The 21952-nt window shown below is 42.8% G+C and overlaps 1 protein-coding gene across 2 annotated transcripts; it reads left to right on the top strand.

Annotated features, from left to right (window-relative positions):
- The first annotated feature begins 345 nt into the window (after positions 1–345).
- On the top strand, positions 346–19012 carry LOC111975696 (fatty-acid amide hydrolase 1). Of its 2 annotated transcripts, none has more exons than XM_024004222.2 (15): positions 346–1078; positions 1393–1506; positions 9123–9263; positions 10237–10370; positions 10717–10923; positions 11207–11247; positions 11512–11636; positions 12389–12514; positions 15507–15604; positions 15893–15992; positions 16134–16177; positions 17269–17308; positions 17611–17719; positions 17939–18084; positions 18510–19012. In XM_024004222.2, the coding sequence occupies exons 1-15, from the start codon at positions 872–874 to the stop codon at positions 18663–18665; spliced, it is 1788 nt and encodes a 595-aa protein (XP_023859990.1). In that variant the 5' UTR covers positions 346–871; the 3' UTR covers positions 18666–19012. The 2 variants fall into 2 exon arrangements, with proteins under 2 accessions (XP_023859990.1, XP_023859991.1); XM_024004223.2 differs by having other exon boundaries at positions 783–1078; positions 1329–1506.
- The last annotated feature ends 2940 nt before the right edge of the window (positions 19013–21952 follow it).

Genomic DNA, 21952 nt, shown 5'->3' with positions numbered 1-21952 from the left:
GCATCTAATCTCGTCTACCAGCTGGCGGGAGCTATTGAGACTGGGAACGAGGTTATGCTGTATCAATGTGGCAAGTGCAGCATAAATTAACTTGGTCATTGGTCTCACAACAACTGGATAATTGCAAAGAATTACAATTGCTTTATGTTCCGCTTAAATGCAATTTCACATAATGGAAACCTTGTATAGCATGCCTCCATGCAATCAACAACCCCTGGTAAAATCTTACTTTTTGTAGTGTGCAATAAAAGCTGTCACGAGTTCCTCGCCTACTTGCTATTGTTTGGCGAAGATTATCTAGACTTTGCCTCTTCTATTGGATAGCCTCGAGCCCATCCCTGTGTTGTGATGAGATGACACAAGAAGGGTGCAGTTTCCCCACATGTACAGCAGCTTCGTGAGTTTGGAACGTGCGTTGTCCTAGCTGGATAGCTGTCGATTTGCAGTGGTCATAAGCTGTACAGCACAAGCGGAGAAGAGGTCTGAGCAAATTGTAATTGTGAATGCAGCTGAACGTTTCTTTGTGATTTCACAACCGAGGCCTTGCAAGAAATCCTGTTGGCAAATGTTCTGACCTCACAGGTCCCTTAGCCCGTGTAGGGATGTATTTTGGAATATACTGTGATTACAGCTGGTGGCTGTAATGCACTGTTAACATTGGATGCCAACCACCCTTAAAACCCCTACGAATAAGGTGTGGGGAGAAGCCCCTGACTGCAGTTCGGGGCCGGGCTCACTGTGGGCGGAGTCAAACGCATTTAACCCGAACCCTTCGAGAATCTTTGAAGTGTACTTGAAAGTAGGAGGTGGAAGATAGCTGTCAGAGCGGAAGTAGGAGGTGGAAGATAGCTGTCAGAGCGTTGTGGACAGAATGGACAACTTTAAACAAGTAATTTTTGGGGCAGAGCCGAATTGGACAGCGATTCTGACAGCCACTGCATGCGGTACAGGTGCATTGATGCTTTTTCAGAATTGGTTCGGACACAAACAGTCGTGGAAGAAAATTCAGAGGGCAAAAGCCCGAAGAGAAACGTCACTGCAACAGGCAGAGCTCGCTGTCCTTCAGTTCAACGAATCTGTAAGTTTGACTTTAGTTTAGCAAACGCTAGCTAACAACCTCAACGAATGAACATTCAACCCTGCTGATAAGTAAGTCAGACACAGCTGTGACTCTAACTTGCAGATAGTACTGGGGTGGCTATCACATCTTCATGTTCAAACCAGTTGCCACTTAGTCATGCATGCATGTATTGAAAGGAGGATTAAGTGTATGCAGAGGACCTTACCTTATTGACTGAGATAGCATGACATTTCATTTTGATTTTCAGAGGGTAGCGAGATCGATATCTGGTGGTGTACCGAATGTTCAGTCTCTTCCCTCTCCCATGTCAGCACCCTGAAACAGACACCTCTCTCATCCTCTCACTGTCCCTGGCTGAGCTGTCCAAACAACTGAAGGGTGGAACACTAACTCCACAAGCTGTGTTCCACACATACATGGAAAAGGTAATGCACAATTCAATCAACACCCCAGCAATCACATATTTTATTTKTTTTATTTCACCTTTATTTAACCAGGTAGGCAAGTTGAGAACAAGTTCTCATTTACAATTGCGAGRTGGCCAAGATAAAGCAAAGCAGTTCGACACATACAACAACAGAGTTACACATGGAGTAAAACAAACATACAGTCAATAATACAGTAGAAAAATAAGTGTATATACAATGTCAGCAAATGAGGTGAGATAAGGGAGGTAAAGGCAAAAAATGCCATGGTGACGAAGTAAATACAATATAGCAAGTAAAACACTGCAATGGTAGAMTTMCAGTGGAAGAATGTGCTAAGTAGAAATATAAATAATGGGGTGCAAAGGAGCTAAATAAATACAGTAGGGGAAGAGGTAGTTGCTTGGGCTAAATTATAGATGGGCTATGTACAGGTGCAGTAATCTATGAGCTCCTCTGACAGTTGGTGCTTAAAGCTAGTGAGGGAGATAAGTGTTTCAGAGATTTTTGTAGTTCGTTCCAGTCATTGGCAGCAGAGAACTGGAAGGAGAGGTGGCCAAAGGAGGAATTGGCTTTGGGGGTGACCAGAGAMATATACCTGCTGGAGCTCGTGCTACAGGTGGGTGCTGCTATGGTGACCAGCGAGCTCAGATAAGGGGGGACTTTACCTAGCAGGGTCTTGTAGATGACCTGGAGCCAGTGGGTTTGGCGACGAGTATGAAGCTGATCCAGCCAACGAGAGCATACAGGTCAGTGGTGGGTAGTATATGGGCTTTGGTGACAAAACGGATGGCACTGTGATAGACTGCATCCAATTTATTGAGTAGGGTATTGGAGGCTATTTTGTAAATGACATCGCCGAAGTCGAGGATCGGTAGGATGGTCAGTTTTACGAGGGTATGTTTAGCAGCATGAGTGAAGGATGCTTTGTTGCGAAATAGGAAGCCAATTCTAGATTTAACTTTTGATTGGAGATGTTTGATGTGAGTCTGGAAGGAGAGTTTACAGTCTAACCAGACACCTAGATATTTGTAGTTTCCACATATTTGAAGTCAGAACTGTCCAGAGTAGTGATGCTGGACGCGGCAGGTGCAGGCAGCGATCGGTTGAAGAGCATGCATTTAGTTTTACATGCATTTAAGAGCAGTTGGAGGCCACGGAAGGAGAGTTGTATGCATTAAGCTTGTCTGGAGGGTTGTTAACACAGTGTCCAAAGAAGGGCCAGAAGTATACAGAATGGTGTCGTCTGTGTAGAGGTGGATCAAGGACTCACCAGCAGCAAGAGCGACAACAATGATGTATACAGAGAGAAGTCGGCCCAAGAATTGAACCTGTGCACCCCCATAGAGACTGCCAGAGGTCGGACAACAGCCCCCAATTTGACACACTGAACTCGATCAGAGAAGTAGTTGGTGAACCAGGGGAGGCAATCATTTGAGAAACCAAGGCTATCGAGTCTGCCGATGAGGATGTGGTGATTGACAGAGTCGAAACCTGGCCAGGTCAATTAATACAGCTGCACAGTATTGTTTCTTATCGATGGGTTAAGATATAGTTTAGGACCTTGAGCGTGGCTGAGGTGCACCCATGACCAGCTCTGAAACCAGATTGCATAGCGGAGAAGGTGCGGTGGGATTCGAAATGGTCGGTAATCTGTTTGTTGACTTGGATTTCGAAGACCTTAGAAAGCAGGTAGGATAGAGATAGGTCTGTAGCGTTTGGCAAGTGTCCCCCCCTTTGAAGAGGGGGATGACCGCAGCTGCTTTCCAATCTTTGGGAATCTCAGACGACACGAGAGGTTGAACAGGCTAGTAATAGGGGTTGCAACAATTTCGGCAGATAATTTTAGAAAGAGAGGGTCCAGATTGTCTAGCCCGGCTGATTTGTAGGGGTCCAGATTTTGCWGCTCTTTCAGAACATCAGCTGACTGGATTTGGGAGAAGGAGAAATGGGGAAGGCTTGTGCGAGTTGCTGTGGGGGGTGCAGTGCTGTTGACCGGGGTAGCCAGGTGGAAAGCATGGCCAGCCGTAGAAAAATGCTTATTGAAATTCTCAACTATAGTGGATTTATCGGTGGTGAGTTTCCTATCCTCAGTGCAGTGGGCAGCTGGGAGGAGGTGTTCTTATTCCCATGGACTTTACAGTGTCCCAGAACTTTTTAGAGTTTGTTGCAGGAAGTAAATTTCTGCTTGAAAAAGCTAGCCTTGGCTTTTCTAACTGCCTGTGTATATTGGTTTCTAACTTCCCTGAAAAGCTGCATATCACGGGGGCTGTTCGATGCTAATGCAGAACGCCACAGGATGTTTTTGTGTTGGTCAAGGGCAGTCAGGTCTGGAGAGAACCAAGGGCTATATCTGTTCCTGCTTCTAAATGTATTGAATGGGGCATGCTAATTTAAGATGGTGAGGAAGGCATTTAAAAAAAATAACCAGGCATCCTCTACTGACGGGATGAGGTCAATATCCTTCCAGGATACCCGGGCCAGGTCGATTAGAAAGGCCTGCTCGCTGAAGTGTTACAGGGAGCGTTTGACAGTGATGAGTGGAGGTCGTTTGACCGCTGACCCATTACGGATGCAGGCAGTGATCGCTGAGTTCTTGGTTGTCAACAGCAGAGGTGTATTTAGAGGGCAAGTTGGTTAGGATGATATCTATGAGGGTGCCCGTGTTTATGGCTTTGGGGTGGTACCTGGTAGGCTCATTGATAATTTGTGTGAGATTGAGGGCATATACTGTAGGTTACACCAGCTTTTTGTAATGTGCATGTTGTGGAATGTTGTGGACTGCATTATTTCTATAGGTGGTGTCATTTGTTTTCACTGCAAGCATTGGTGACATATCGTACTCCTGCAATGTTTTCTGCAAACCATTAACCACCTTTAACCTGTTTACGTATTTAAATCGGAAGTCACAGCTAGGGTTGCAAAGGGTCTGAAACTTTCCGGAAATGTTCCATGGGACGTTAAGACCTGGAATTTGGGGAATTTTCCTTAAATTCATCAAAAAAGTTAGCTTATAACAGTGAACCTTTTTTTGTAYGATACACATAAGGAAATTCTAGGTCTTGTAGCATATTTTGGTTAAACTATCCCCAATTCAATGGAATTGCAACCATCACATTTGCAGTGCACTCTTCCATCATATGTACAGCTGATTTTCAAGATCTTGCACACTAATGAGATGCTATAGATCCCACACTAATACACTGTCTGAGCCAAGAACTACATGCTTTCTGGTAAGTTTTGATTACAATACTGGCTGGGGTGAATATATTTTATGACATTTCTTTTGTTAATTATAAATAGTATCCTACAGCAAAGTGTGTGTAAATCATTTCTAACTTGTTAACAATTTCTGCTAGTTAGTTTTTGCTACCATGTGGGTTTTAGCTTGCTTGAGCCTGCTAACATAGGAGTGTTAATTCACCTGTTCCATACATGTTTCATTTTAAAACATGTATCTTACAAAGGAGTTGTTTATTGGGCTCAATGGGATTGAGATCCAGGCTCTTTGCTGGCCATGGCAGGCCATGGAAATCATGCACAGAACGAGCAGTATGGCTGGTGGCATTGTCATGCTGGAGGGTCATGTCAGGATGAGCCTGCAGGAAGGGTACCACATGAGGGAGGAGGATGTCTTCCCTGTAACACACAGCGTTGAGATTGCCTGTAATGACAACAAGCTCAGTCCGGGGATGCTGTGACACACCGCCCCAGACCATGACGGACCCTCCACCTCCAAATCGATCCCGCTCCAGAGTACAGGCCTCGGTGTAACGCTCATTCCTTCGATGATGAACGCAAATCCGACCATCACCGCTGGTGAGACAAAACCGCGACTAGTCAGTGTAGAGCACTAATTACCAGTCCAGTCTGTTCCAGCGACGTTGGTTTGTGCCCATAAGCGACGTTGTTGCCAGTGATGTCTGGTGAGGACCTGCCTTACAACAGGCCTACAAGCACCTCTGTCCAGCCTCTCTCAGCCTATTGCGGACAGTCTGAGCACTGATGGAGGGATTGTGCGTTCCTGGTGTAACTTGGGCAGTTGTTGCCATCCTGTACCTGTCCCGCAGGTGTGATGTTCGGATGTACCGATCCTGTGCAGGTGTTGTTACACATGGTCTGCCACTGCAAGGATGAACAGCTGTCTMTCCTGTCTCCCTGTAGTGCTGTCTTAGGCATTTCACAGTACGGACATTGCAATTTATTGCCCTGGCCACATCTGCTTGCCTCCTTGCAGCATGCCAAAGGCATGCTCACACATATGAGCACGCTCACACCCTTTTCAATGAAGATCTGTGAAGTTATTTGGGTTTTTACGAATTATCTTTGAAAGACAGGGTCCTGAAAAAGGGACGTTTCTTTTTTTGCTGAGATTATTTATATGTAACTGGAATTGTATTATTTTTTTTGTAATTGTTTAAATCCTATTCTTTACAGGAAAATGCCACGGGCACTATCTGATGTGTGGAGACCTTTCACTGCAGCTAATGTAGAAGGAAAAGCTGTGTACATTTGCAAATACTGTGCCAAATTAAATGTGTAGAATGTAAGATGCAGAATCATCTGGCCAAGTGCATAAAGTTCTCTCAGCGTTCACAACAAGCAACCACTGACAAAAGTCACTCTACTTCTATTCGAGGTGTAAATGATGAATCAGACACCTTATCATTAGCAACAGCTCATGGTTCTCCTGGAATCAAGTTTTTTTTTTTTTACTCAATGGAGGAACGTAGTAAGACAAATGCTGATGAATGTCTTAAGCTTTGTATGCAACTGGTTCACCTCTGATGCTCACAGGCAATGTGTATTGGAAGAGATTTCTGAATGTTCTTCGCCCAGCATGCACCCTTCCAACCAGACATGCTTTATCTACTCATTTGCTGGATGCAGAGTTCAACAGAGTAGACTAGGTCAAGCAAATCATAGACCGTATTGCAATCATATCTGAATGGTGGTTGACTGATTGTGGGAAAGGAATAATTAACTACATCTCCACCCCTCAACCAGTATTCCACAAGAGCACAAACATACAGTTGAAGTCAGAAGTTTACACACCTTAGCCAAATACATTTAAACTCAGTTTTTCACAATTCCTGACATTTAAGCCTTGTAACAATTCCCTGTTTTAGGTCAGTTAGGATCACCACTTTATTTTAAGAAAGTGAAATGTCAGAATAATAGTAGAGAATGACTTATTTCAGCTTTTATTTCTTTCATCACATTCCCAGTGGGTCAGAAGTTTACATACACTCTAAGTATTTGGTAGCAGTGCCTTTCAATTGTTGAACTTGGGTAAAATGTTTCTGGTAGCCTTCCACAAGCTTCCCACAATAAGTTGGGTGAATTTTGGCCCATTCCTCCTGACAGAGCTGGTGTAACTGAGTCAGGTTTGTAGGCCTCCTTGCTCGCACACGCTTTTTCAGTTCTGCCACAATTTTCTATAGGATTGAGGTCAGGGCTTTGTTATGGCCACTCCAATACCTTGACTTTGTTGTCTTTTGGCTATTTTGCCAAAACTTTGGTAGTAACCTTGGGGTCATTGTCCATTTGGAAGACCCATTTGTGACCAAGCTTTAACTTCCTGACTGATGTCTTGAGATGTTGCTTCAATATATCCACATAATTTTCCTGCCTCATGATGCCATCCACTTTGTGAAGTCCTGCAGCAAAGCACCCTCACAACATGATGCTGCCACCCCCGTGCTTCACGGTTGGGATGGTGTTCTTCAGCTTGCAAGCATCCCCCTTTTTCCTCCAAACATAATGATGGTCATTATGGCCAAACAGTTATATTTTTGTTTCATCAGACCAGAGGACATTTCTCCAAAAAGTACAATCTTTGTCCCCATGTGTAGTTGCAAACCGTAGTCTGGCTTTTTTTATGTCGGTTTTGGAGCAGTGGCTTCTTCCTTGCTGAGCGGCCTTTCAGGTTATGTCGAGATAGGACTCGTGTGGTATAGATACTTTTGTACCTGTTTCCTCCTGCATCTTCACAAGGTCCTTTGCTGTTGTTCTGGGATTGATTTGCACTTTTTGCACCAGAGTACGTTCATCTCTAGGAGACAGAACATACCTGAGCTGTATGACGGCTGCGTGGTCCCATGGTGTTTATACTTGCATACTATTGTTTGTACAGATGAACGTGATACCTTTAGGCATTTGGAAATTGCTCCCAAGGATGAACCAGACTTCCTGAGGTCTTGGCTGATTTCTTTTGATTTTCCCATGATGTCAAGCAAAGAGGCACTGAGTTTGAAGGTAGGCCTTGAAATACATCCACAGGTACACCCCCAATTGACTCAAATAATGTTAATTAGCCTATCAGAAGCTTCTAAAGCCATTACATCATTTTCTGGAATTTTCCAAGCTGTTTAAAGGCACAATCAACTTAGTGTATGTAAACTTCTGACCCACTGGAATTGTTATTAAGTGAAATAATTTGTCTGTAAACAATTGTTGGAAAAATGATTTGTGTCATGCACAAAGTAGATGTCCTAACCGACTTGCCAAAACTATAGTTTGTTAACAAGAAATTTGTGGAGTGGTTGAAAAACGTGTTTTAATGACTCCAACCTAAGTGTATGTTAACTTCCGACTTCAACTGTATCTCATCAGCCAGCTGGTGAAAGGGACTTTGTGGATCTGAGGCTTTTRCCCCCATCATCCTCCAAATCCCACCAACATCAGCCACCTCAGAGGGCAACTGGTCCTAGTTTGGGAACACACACCAAAGCACGCAACAGGCTGACCATTACAAGTATTGAAAAATTGGTGGCCATCCTGGCAACTTTGAGGCTTTTTGACCCTGACAACGAGCCATCCTCAAGGTTTGAAGGTGACCGTGAAGATGAGGCCTCAGAGTCGGATGTTCAAGAGGTGGACATTGAGGAGGTCAAGGGAGAAGACATGGAAGCCTGAGAGGAAGACAACCAAAGCTTTAGTTTCTAGACTATAATTTTACAGATCTATGTTGAATATGTTTTTGGGCGATGTGATGGATCATTCAATATTCCCTTTATTTTGCTGTTCAGTGAAATCATCCCATGTGAAGATMAAACTAATGTCAAGGTCGTAAATAAAAGGTTTTTCTTATTTCTGTTGGAAGGATTTAATCATTTGCAATTGTCTATTTATGATAAGGTAAAATGTTTATGTTTCTGTCTCCATATGATATMGTAAATATATCCAATGCAAAAAAACATCTACATTGAAATGCTATTAATATTAATTTCTGTGAATTCCCATTAATTCCCACAAAGTTTCCACCTCTGAATATTCCCCAAAATGTGCAATCCAAGTCTGAGCCAACACAGCCCTGAAAAGGCCTATGCATTTATGATGACATGCCTGGATTATATTTGCACTGTTTACAAAACAATGCAGCATGATCAGTCATTGAATGGCTTTCACATAATAGGCATCATGTATTTTGGGGCATGCTGGCGTGGTGATCAATCTGTCCTGTTCCCAGAACTGTTTGGGATCTGTTTTGTGCTCTTGTTGTAGCAATGGCTATAGGAGTTGGCAAGACAACACAAACTGATCTGGGACCAGGCTACTAGAACTTTCAATCTACAAGTGCTCCCATTGATTTTTCACATGTTGTGTTCCCACAGACATTGGAGGTGAATAGGAGACTGAACTGTTGCACTGAGGTCCTGCTGGAGAGTTGGGATCAGCTGGAGGATATTGGCTCTCACAAGGATGGTCTCCTTTATGGGGTCCCTGTCAGCATCAAGGAAAATATTGGATACAAGGTGTTGATTAGGTGTCACTTCAGTGTCTTTCATTAATTGTCATTTTTCCRTGTAAATATAGCAGGGGTTTCCAGGTCAGATTAAACATGGGCCTAGTCCTGGACCAAATCACTTTKAATAGAGATTCTCCATTGAGCATGCTTGTGTTAGGTTCGTTCCTTTCCTCCTTGTCAATCATCATTGGCTCATTGGTGAAATTAGCATTATGACAATATCTTTAATCATTCAAAAACCTTTTATTAATGCAATTGCAGACAGAAGTTGACAAACAGGGACATAGCAACATTCGTGCCATGTCCCGAGTAAGTTCTGCGTCAAACGAAAGGTCTCAAGTTGTTTTATTAAACCGAAGTCCCGCCTTAGTGATGTCACTGACTACGTCATTACCTTTTTTCTCCTGAGACCAAAACCCTGCATCCATAGCTATACAAACATAAACACTGAAACTCTGTCTAAAAGCTAGGCAATAAGTTGATTTCTTGTGGAATGTCTGAGTCGTCTCTTATCTCCCACACTCCCCTGCAGAGTTCTGTCTCAGTCACACATAAGAGAGAGCGAAAGAAAGAGCAAACTGTGGAACAATTCTAAAACTATATAATGAATATATATATTGTTAATCTGTAGTCTAGGACCCTATAAATGTAAGGAGGGAGGGGTCTTATATTAATAGAAGGGGAGGGGTTATAACATAAGCATAATCAATTATTTGAATACATCAAACATTTGTACAGACCCAAATCATGACCCCTAGGTGAATCCTGACACTTGTTAGCCCAGGACATTGGCTTAATCTGTGTCCAGAAAACCACCCCATAGTAGGCTTGTGTCTTTGTRTGTGAACTTCAAGTCGAGTCTCTCGTGAGGGCCTACCAGTAACATAGTTCTGGGTTCAGAGATGTGCATGTCTACTGAAAGAGTTTTTTATTTTTTTATGAATGATTTACTTTTTTGATCTTCCTGTTTTTGTATTTAGGGTCATGACTCTACATGTGGCGTGATCTGTAAGTTGGACCTTCCTGCCACAGGGGACAGTGTGCTGGTTGAAGTGCTGAAGAGACAAGGCGCCATTCCCTTCGTCAAGACCAACGTACCCCAAAGCCTGCTAAGGTGAATAGTTGTTTTATTCTTGTGAATGCATCGAATGAGATTCAGAATATAATTTGTCTACCATATACAATGTCAACTGATGAATAAACATAATACACTAGCAGTACATTGACATAGATCGGGTAACAATGCCTTTAATGTGCCACATACCACATTAGGTGATGTAATTTAGTGCAAGAGCTATGACTTGAGCAATGTGATTGAGGAGTTTGTGAAGACGGTCATCATCAAAGTCCAATGGCCAGACTAGTCGGCACCCAGAGTAAAGCTGATTGGTCACCCCATGACTCATGTTGTTCTTAGCAATCAGTGTTTTCACCCACATCTGTCTTGTCCCCATGTCCAGCTACGACTGCGGCAATCCCATCTACGGTCTGACTCTGAATCCCCATAACCCTCAAAAGACGCCCGGGGGTTCATCGGGCGGGGAGGGAGCGCTGATCGGAGGAGGGGGCTCGGTCCTGGGCATGGGCTCCGACATTGGGGGCAGCATACGCATCCCTTCATCCTTCTGTGGGATCTGTGGCTTTAAGCCCACGGCCAACAGGCTGAGGTGAGTGGATGAGTAAGGGGGGGGGGGGTCTGTCAGTGTGTCGTGTAACTCTTAGGATGTGTCAGTGAATATGTGAGTCATGGTGACAACCTGTGAGGCCTTCAGTAATCTTTTACAATGTTGCTAACCTTGAGGAGAGTTCAAGAATGAGTGCATCACAAMACATTTATTTCCCCCGTAAAAGCATAGTTGTGTGTTTGAGTGAGTTACTGAGTGYGTTATTGACCTGATTGGCTTGGTTAGATATTGACTGACTATTTTCTTTCTTTKTTTTTTTTTTCAGTTCGCGAGGTGCTGTCTCCTGTAGCCGGGGCCAAAAGTCAGGCAAGGCTCAAACGTACAACTTTCCACCCTGCACATGTATAGCTAAATAAATTGATGAACGTTTTCTTGACCCCCGCCGTCATAACGCCTATATACATAGACAAAATAMGGTGCGGAGCTCTTCTGTGAAAAAATGTAGAAATGGAATCAAAAGGATGCTCATTGCATTACATGTGGTAACGACATAGTAACAGATGTTATTGTTAACTTTTAACAACTGACTCTCCACTGTCAGGATGACTCCGATTGTTTGTGTTGTTCCAGTGCTGTCGTCCTTTGGGCCCATGGCAAGGGACGTGGATAGCCTGGCTCTCTGTATGCAAGCTCTGCTCTGTGACCACATGTTCAGACTGGACCCTACTGTTCCCCCAATCCCATTCAACCAACAGGTGGGATCTCTCTCTGTCATAGGGAGTAGGGTGATGTTGCCCCTAGATGCTGATCTTGAGACAGTTTTGTTGTTGTTGTGGGAGGTGAAGCTGATCCTAGATCTGTACATAAAGGAAACTTCATCCTGGAGCCTTTCGTAGGATACGTATCATCGTTCAATGGATATCCCTGAAGAAAAAAAAATGATATCCTTAAATACATTATTATTATATTTAGTGACGGGCACCCTTTTGTAAAATCTATAATGATATCAGTTGCAATTGTTTTATTATAACATAACAATACATATTGATTTTACACAAAACATTGCAACTGTCTGAATGTTCCAGCTGCTTGTTGATGTTCTGGGAATGTTTTGATCTGAATGTTCTAGGAGCTTAACCTACTCAACCAGTTTGAATACAATGAGAAGCCCATGAACGGTTGATGGCTCATCAGCAGGCAATTTYAGTATGATTATGATAAGTTGACAGCCCGTGAGAAGGTCTGTTGGGAGGGTTTTGTGCATGCAGGAACAGTCACGTATGCTTTTTTACATAATAGTTTAGGTTGACAAGAAGAATAAACCGATATAACAATATGCCTTGCTCTTATCGATATCAAACAATAGTGTCCATATCAAATTATTGATATTGGATGCCAATATCCATTATTATAAGGTYCATTATGCAGAAAGGACCTATACACATTCAAACCCCCGGCAATCTACATTCTCTATGTATCAATACTGTGTTCTTCCTCTGTTCTCCAGGTATACCAGCGTTCCAATCCCCTGAGGATCGGGTACTATGAGAACGACGGCTATGCCATGCCGTCTCCAAGCATGGGCCGAGCCCTGAGGGAGACCAAGGCGTTGTTGGAGAGAGCAGGGCACACGGTGAGTAACCTCCAGCTCCAGACTGATCTACTTTGCCGTCAAAGAGTATTCACACCCCTTGACTTTATCCACATTTTGWGTTAGACTGAATTTAAAATGGATTAAATTAAGATTTTGTGTCACTGGCCTACACGCTATAATGTCAAAGTGGAATTATGTTTTCAGAAATGTTAACAGATTGTATTTAAAAATGAAAAGCTGAAATGTCTTGAGTCAATAAGTATTCAACAACCCCTTTGTTATGGGAAGCCTAAGATTCAGGAGTAAAAATGTGCTTACAAGTCACATAAGTTATACCGACTCACTCGGTGTGCACTAAGTGTTTAACATTATTTTTTAATGTCATCTCTGTACCCCACACATACAATTATCCGTAAGGTCCCTCAATCAAGCAGTGAATTTCAAACAAAGATTCTYTGGGATTATAATGACAGAACTACMTGAGTTTGTATTTTGAATTTCGTGGTCGCGCATTGAGATTTGTGGTTGCAAGTYCGATTTSCAAATGTGTAATTTATTTTGCATYTTTGTATAATGTGTGAAAGATTTTAACAATGGTCGCTAACTTGACATTTGAACACATTCAATAAGATTTGCAAGCATAATTTATTTTCTGAATTATGACAAGTCTATTTCCAACTATGAATATACTGCTGTGAATCAAAAATACTCTTGCAGGAGAGGGCCTAGAACCGAGCCCTGGGYGACACCAGTAGTGTGAGTATGTGGTGCAGACATAGATACTCTCCACATCACCTGGTAGGAGCGGGCTGCCAGGTAGGATGAAATCCAAGAGTGTGCAGAGCCTGAGACACCCAGCCCTGAGAGGGAGGAGAGGAGGATCTTATGGTTCACTGTGTCGAAGGCAGCGGATAGATCTAGGAGAATGAGAACAGAGGAGAGAGAGTCAGCTTTGGCAGTGCGAGACAGAGCCTCTGTGTCACAAAGAAGAGCAATCTCATTTGAGTAACCCGTCTTGAAGCCTGAGTGGTTAGGGTCAAGAAGATTGTTCTGAGAGAGATAATGAGAGAGTTGATAAGAGAGAGCACGCTCAAGTGTTTTGGAAAGAAAAGAAAGAAGGGATACAGGTCTATAGTTTTGGATGTCAGATGAGTCAAGTGTTGGTTTCTTGAGGAGGGGAGAAACTCAGGACATTTTGAAATCAGAGGGAATGCGATGAATTGATGAGGGAAGTGAGGAATGGGAGAAGGTCTCCAGAGATGGTGTGGAAGAGGGGATGGGGTCGAGCGGGCAGGTTGTCGGGCAGCCAGACCTCACTAGTCACAGAATTTAATCTGGGGAGAAAGAGGTCAAGGTGTATGGWAGTTCTGTGTGAGTGAGACCAGTGGACTCAATAGGCTGAGTGAATGAGTAGCGGATGTTGTCAACCTTTTTTTCAAAGTGGTTGACAAAGTCGTCCGCAGAGAGAGAGGGGTGGAGGATTAAGGTGGGAGGAGAAGGGGGAAAATAGTTTAAAGGATAGGGTTAGAGACGGAAGCTTGAAATGTTGTGGTAGAAAGTGGCTTTGGCAGCGGATACAGAGGAAGAGAAGGTAGAGAGGAGGGAGTGACAGGATGATTGGTCCTCCGGAAGTTTAGTTTTCCTCCATTTTCTTTCAGCTGCCCACAGCCCTGTTCTGTAAGCTCGCAATGATTCACTCCGCCACGGAGCAAGAGAGGGCAGAGCCGGCTGGGAGGAAAGAGGACAGTYCTAGTCATAGGATGCGGAAAGGGAAGAGAGTGGTCGAAGAGGCAGAATCAGGAGGGAGAAGGATTTAGCAGAAGGGAGAGATGATAGAAGAGGWGAGAGTGAGTGAAAATTGCGATGGCACATGACCTTCTGGGTAGGGGCCTAGTGTTTAGGGTTGGAGGAAAGGGAGACATAAAAGGAAACAAAGTAGTGATCAGATCTGTAATCATTCTTAAATGAAATGATGCTTGCAAGTCTTATTGAATGTATTCAAAATTAAAGATACAACAAATCTTTTACTAATCGTGATAAAAGTTTGCGAAATTAAAATACATATTTGGGAGTCGTACGTGCAACCACTAATCTCAATGTGCGACCACGAAACTCAAAATACAAACTCATGTAGTTCTGTCATCTTTATAATCCCCAAAGATTCAACCACAAAGACCATGAAGCTTTTCCAATGCCTCACAAAGAAGGACACCTATTGGTTAAAAAAAGCAGACATTGAATATCCCTTTTGAGCATGGTTTAATTTATTAATTACACTTTGGATGGTGTATCAATACACCCAGTCACTACAAAGATAGACTACCTTCCTAACTCAGTTGCCGGAGAGTAAGGAAACCGCTCAGGGAGTTCACCATGAGGCCAATGGTGACTTTAAAACAGTTACGGAGTTTAATGGCTGTGATAGGAGAAAACTAGGGATGGATCAACAACATTGTTGTTACTCCACAATACAAGTACTAACCTAAATGACAGAGTGAAAAGAAGGAAGTCTGTACAGAATAAAAAATATTCCAAAACATGTATCCTGTTTGCAATAAGGCACTAAAGTAAAASTGCCCCCCATAAATGTGGCAAAGAAATGAACTTTATGTCCTGAATACAAGGCATTATGTTTGGGGGGYAAATCTGACACATGATTCTGACATGTATTGACTCAGTGGTGTGATTACTTATGTACATTTGCTAACATTTCTAAGAACACGTTTTCACTTTGTCATTTATGAGGTATTGTGTCTAGATGGGTCAGACAAAAATATATATTTAATACATTTTGAATTCAGGCTGTAACACAACAAAATGTGGAATAAGTCAAGGGGTATGAATACTTTCTGAAGGCACTATATGACCAGAGCTTGGTTGAACACTTTTATTTATCAGAGACAGATTTACTTGGACTGCCGAAATAACAGAAYCAAAATAATGTGGATGTTAATTCCTTTACAGGTCGGTCCATGACTGTGTTGATATTAAGTTGTATTTCTCTCTGTCTATCTCATCTCACTCTCTGTAGTTGGTTCCCTTCAGTCTCCCCAGGCTGAGCTATGCCATGCATGAGCTGGTTATCAGGGGAATCGCAGGCGATGGATGCGCTACCCTGCTCAGCAACCTGTGAGTCAGTCAAATCACCCTGGATTGTGTTCAGWTGGGCACACCATAGTAAAACATTTTGAAATGCGAAGCGAAAATGTGTATTTCTTATTGCAGTCAATGTAGTCCCTCCCTGTTTCAATCCGTTTTCATCCGTTTAGTTCTAATGAATGAACACAACCCCCTAATGAACACAACCCAGGTTCTCCCAATGAGTTAAACCAGCACATCCCTGGGAGAGAAATGAACTATRCAGTATTCACACTAAAATGATTAAAAAAGTAACTTTGTTGTTTGGTGTTATTGTAGGAAAGGAGGGCCTGTCGACCCGTCTCTGCGGGTTCAGATTATTCCGTACGGTCTACCTCGCACTGTGAAGAAAATYCTCTCCATTCTGATCAAGCCCATAGTGAGTGCTCTCCAAGTCCGCAGCATACAGAGAGGGAGGTTAAAACTGTATCTGGGGAGCTTTGTGATGTYTATCAGACTGCTCATGTTATATTTGGCTGATACTTCTATGTTTGTCAATGGTCTTTTTTTCCCCCTTCAGTTTCCTCGTATTGGTGCCTCTATGGAAAGCCTGTGTGGAGCTAGGTGAGAAGAACCTATGTCTATTCTTCCTATTGGATTCATATAATCATCAATAATTATAATACCTAACATCTGATTTGGACCATAATTCTTAATAACAACGAGTAAGACTTGACAAATTCCCCAAAATTGTCAAAAGCCACCCAGTGACCCCCCCCACACCCAATGCCAATCCCACCCCAGGGAAACATTTACATAGGATGAAGAAGCAATAGTCCAAGCCGCAGCTCCATACTACTTGTCGAACATAGATAACTGATACTGTATATGTGTTGTTGGGGTGGTAGGCGTGAGGTTTGGGGGGCGTCCGTGGGTGGCTTTTGACAATAACATTTTTGTTTCTGGACACTTTCTGTTGTTGATATTGCTACTWTGCAAGTAACCACTTCACTGTATCGTTTACACCTTCTGTATCCTGTGCATGTGACAAATGTAGATTTTATAGATTTGATATAGCGTTTGTTTACKACATGGCCTCACGTGAATCCTTAAAGAGATGGGTGGGGCTAAGGCTTAAGAGGGTGTGAACGATGCTGAATAGGTGTAGACAAAGAAGAGCTCTCCGGTATTGTAGGTGTACCAAAACATTCAAGTGGGGTTACAAGTTTATCAACTTTCAAAGCAGAATTACTTTCCCATTGTTCCTCAACTGTAGTGTATGATATACCATTTTCTAGCTCTGAGTCTCTACTTTTTTCCAATGTAAAAAAAAACACCATTTAAAATGTGGCTACATAAGACAGAATCGAGGTGGTCAGTCACATTTTATCGAATTCCCCATTTCTTAGTCAATGGTAGGTATATGTTTGGTTCCAATTGGATGTTGGGTACTATWTTTATTGAATATTATGTGAATCCTAAAACTTAAACTGGCCAATTTTTGGGTGCAATCAAATAGCAACTAAATTTCAACAAAATAAAGTTGCAGGAATGCTAATCTTATCTGTTTTTAACTCCAGAGATTYTTWRYWAARAATCTGAGATGGTGGATGTCATGGCTTGCTGAAATGACATGGAATGACTCTTTATTATAWTTCGATGCCATGGTATGAAATGCAGAATCTTAATGATTCCATCACTTCCTTTTTCACCAGCTCTGTGCAAGACCTGTGGAGACAGCATGCAGATGTGGAGGTACTAGACATTTTGAAGTTGTGCCATCTCTAAGAGTTTCCTGATGGTCCGAGAGGAGGCYCAAATCGTATCCTGTAAATGTATTATTTAAATGTCTTCATTAATCTGGTCTCTTGTTGTAATGCAGAAAAACAGAATGGCATGGATTATTGTGTCAGTCATTGGCAATGTTATATTGTTCAACTAGGTTGTTGGCCTAAGCTTGCAGCATGATAATCAATTTGACAAAAACCTTRGAGAGAATGTTGTGTGGAAATCAGTGCTCTGAGGAAAATGTACAGTAGTTCTGTCTGTGTTCCAAGGACTACATGCATGAGGTGATGGCAGAGTGGAGAAGGTGTGAGCTGGACGTGCTGCTCTGTCCCATGATGGGTCCCGCCTACAACCATAACTACCCTGGGAAACTCACCAGTACCCATCTCTCCTRTCTGATCTCTCTTATCAAATGGAATATAGATTTAACTAGCTCTTTTTATTTTTATGAGGCTTGTTTTTTTTTTTGCAGTCATGACCATTTTTTAAAATGTAGAATCACCAGTTGGAATTGTTATGAATTCACCTGCTTTATTGAACTATGGGTGGATGGATTATTGACTCAGTGCCCCCGCCCCACCCCTTTTCTCTCTTCAGGTGCGTTATCTTACACCACTATCTACAACCTCCTTAACTTCCCTGCTGGGGTGGTCCCTGTCTCCACGGTAACAGCAGAGGACGAGGAGGAACTCAGGCACTACAAGGGCAACTATGGGGACCTCTGGGACAAGCTCTACAGAAAGGTACAGTCAAAGTCACAAACACACTCTTCCTCTTAAAATATTTACAGGATATTTAGCTATTTCCAAACTTATTTCCGTCTTACCGCCATCCTGACTTGAAGTGGCCATTTTGTCCATGCCAGATGTCACAACCTGTAGCCTAACCGGTGAATCTTAACCTGTAGTTCCATTGTAACCAGTAGATGGAAGCAGAGGCCTGTCCTGGTTGCTTGGAGTTCAGGCCACTGGGGCCCGTATTCAAAAATAATTTCAGAGTAGTAGTGCTGATCTAGGATCAGCCCCCCCCCCCGTCCATATAATTGTATATATTATTCTCTAAAAAGGAAAACTGATCCTATACCAGCACTCCTATTGAGATTATTTGTGAATACGGTCCCTAGTCAACATGCGTTTGGTTGGGACTGACTGTTTGTGTGTGTTTACAGGCGGTGACTGGTGGAGAGGGGCTGCCGGTGGCCGTACAGTGTGTGGCCCTGCCCTGGCAGGACGAGCTCTGTCTGCGCTTCATGAGAGAGGTGGAGAGGCTGTTCGGAGAGAAGAAGAAATMAGAGATTGATGTACTAAGAGGTGGAGAGAGATAAGTTCAGTCTATMGACAGAAAGAATGGTAAAAAGGACCTGTTCAATCAAGCAGTCAAAATAATCAATATAAGAAAAAGTCACTTTTTGAAGTAGTAAAAGGAATATATAACATTATTCTTATGCTGCAAGGTAACTTGAATAGGGCCCCCTGGCCCAAATAATTGTAAATGTCCTCAGAAAGCAGGTTGGAGGAAGGACTGATCCAAGTGCACTGAGAAACACAAATGACTGTTCCTTGGCTGCTAACAGTTCACCTGACCTCAAATAGGGATACAAATACATGCATATTTTCTTACACACTCAAGAAAATTGGGAAATTCTGTTTACCTCAGTCGATTTAAAAAAAACGCACTAATGAAATATGAAATGACTTGGTATTTTTAAATAATAGTCAATTTATGCACTTATTYTTATATAGGAAAATCAATCTAAATATACACTATGTCTGTGATTTTCATGTCTCAAATTAAAAACGTTTTAAATKTATCCCTCTATGTAGTGCTGTTTGTGTCTGCATGGTTTAGGAATGAGAACATMTATCATGGATTTCTCCCCTTGAGGTCAAGTGTCTACCAAATGTGACATGCAATGCTTTTAGATATCTGAGATATAATATGGTCACTTATGTACTTTTCAATACGTGCTGCAATTTTAATACGGAAGGAAAGTTGTCTGTTGACCGTCATTTATTCATCCAATACCATCGATCGMGATCTTGTCCATTAGTGGGCTGTGCGAATGAACCCAGGACAATAGTAACAGCCTCTCCCACTCTTCTCCTGAGTCAATCACTAACATTCCGATTCCTTTTAATATCTCAGCCAATGTAGCATGAACAGGCACAACAACATTAAGGGGTAGAAGTTGTGTAGCTGGCGTCTTGCTAACATCAGACYCTCTGGAAAATGACGACGCAGTCTGTCTCGGTTACTCAGACAATCGTATTGGACATGTCTAATGAGGAAATGGCGTTTACTGTATATACAGGTAGCTGCCAAAATGAAGGAAACACTTGAGTAAATGAGCGATACAAAGTATATTGAAAGCAGGTGCTTCCAAACAGGTGTGGTTCCTGACTTAATTAAGCAATTAAAACAACCCTTCCATGCTTAGGGTCATGTGTAAAAAATGCCCATCTCAGTGACTTTGAAAGAGGGGTCTCAAAGGAGCATAGGGGGTATAAGTCTGTAGGTGTCTGTCACCAGGTCCAATTGAACACATATGGGAGATTCTGGAGGGGCGCCTGAGGGTTTTCAACCACCATCAACAAAACACCAAATGATGGAATTTCTCATAGAAAAATGGTGTCGCATCCCTCCAGTAGAGTTAGACACTTGTAGAATCTATGCCAAGGGTCATTGAAGCTATTCTGGTGGCTTTGGAGTCTCATGGTGGCCCAACGCCCTATTAAGACACTTCCTGTTGGTGTTTCCTTTATTTATTATTATTAGAATTCTTTTTTATATTTAAAAAAAATTGTATGCCCCTTTTTTCTCACCAATTTCGTGGTATCAATTTGGTGGTTACAGTCCTGTCCCATCGCTGCAACTCCCGTACGGACTCGGGAGAGTCCCCTAACCCGGACGACGCTGGGCCAATTGTGCGCCGCCCCGTGGGTCTCCCGGTCGCAGCCGGCTGCGACAGAGCCTGGATTCGAACCAGGATCTCTAGTGGCACAGCTAGCACTTCGATGCAGTGCCTTAGACCACTGCGCCGCTCGGGAGGCGCGTTTCCTTTATTTTGGCAGTTGCTTTTCCTCCATCTGCATTTCTGCTACCGTATCTCTATGTTTGGCCCTTCTAGAGTTCTGCTGTCCTCTCTCTCTTACTCTGTGTTTTTGCTTCACTTCTACCTCTTTTTCTCTTGCCCCTTTCTGCCATAGCTCTCCTACTTCTACCTCTCTCCCTTTCCACCTCGGCTTCCCCCCTTCCCCTCTCTTCTATATTCCCTTCTCTTTTTATTTCTCTCCCCTTTACCCCTGGCCATAGTTGGCCTGCTCTTTCCCTCATAGTCCCTCCTCTCTCAATGTTTACCCTCTTCTCTCCTCTCTCCATCTTGGTGCCACAGATGAGTAGCACAGATCATTTTCCCTGTGAGTGATTACTGCATCGCCTCAATAACAGGACATGTCTTTAGCGCAGCAAAGATAAGGGGGACCTAATGACACATAGCGTTTCCATTGGCAMGGCCAGCGCGCTGCGGCCGCCGCGTATTGTGATTACCCCCCCAAGTATATTGTAAATATGTGTTTTCGATTTTACATAAATTTAAAATTTTTTAAAAACTCTCCTGGGATGGGAGGCCATTAGGGGACAATGCATTTTGTTTTCCATCATCGTGGTGCATTCCTATTCTCTTTGCCATTCCATTATTGAATATGAAATCATATCTGTTAGAGTGAGGTAGACACATTAGGCAGGCGAGGAGGAGAGTGTAGATTGAGAGGTAGGGTTATTAGTGTTATCTGTGTCAGAGAGATTCTGGCTGTTTCATTCAGTCAGGGAGCATTAAGCAGTAAGAGGCAGGGGAGGGGGTCTCCGGTCTCTTCAGAAGAACGCAAATCCCTACAGTAACAGTGTGACACACACTCGTTCTTGCTCTCTCACTCTTTGTCGGTCTCTAACACGGCATTAAAAGTGTTCTCCTTATTTTTATTTAACCTTTTATTTTAAGAGTCATGCTGAGACCAAGGCCTCTTTCACAAATGAGCCCTGTATACATATAAAATGCTTGATTTCAAACTGTAATCAGGAAGATGTCATTGTTCAATAACGTTAGCTGATTGTAGTTCTGACTTGTGTTTTAGTAAGACTATATTAGGACCGCCTCAGTTTCAGCACAACTTTTTTTTCAATCTCAGCAGGGCTAATTCTACGTTTCGATGGTACAAGGAAGACGCAAACTGGGTGTCATTGTTTTCAATGAGAGCGCGACGGTGAATGCCGTTGGCCACCACAGTAGACGGGACTTGCCACCAGAGTTCCAATATTTCAACTTTTGCCGTCTGCTGTGGAGTTGTTTGCTACCAGATGTTTGATTTGCGCTGTGTGTTTAATGAAATCACCATAGCAACGCATACGGTCGTGCTGGCTTGCTTTTGCAGTCACCCTCTTTCTTGCTTTCTTGTCCGGCTATGCCGACTGGTATGACAGTTTTTGCTTCCCTCGTCTAAACGCAGCATTAGATTGAAAGAAGTTGTGCTGAGACCGAGGCTTCACTAATATGGACGTTTTCATATGTAATAAGGAGTTTTCAGAGTTAGATCTCAACACTCAACTGCAGATTTA

Source organism: Salvelinus sp. IW2-2015, linkage group LG16, assembly GCF_002910315.2.
Source record: "Salvelinus sp. IW2-2015 linkage group LG16, ASM291031v2, whole genome shotgun sequence".
NCBI classification, from domain to species: Eukaryota; Metazoa; Chordata; class Actinopteri; order Salmoniformes; family Salmonidae; genus Salvelinus; species Salvelinus sp. IW2-2015.
This window is presented reverse-complemented; position numbering and strand designations above follow the sequence as displayed.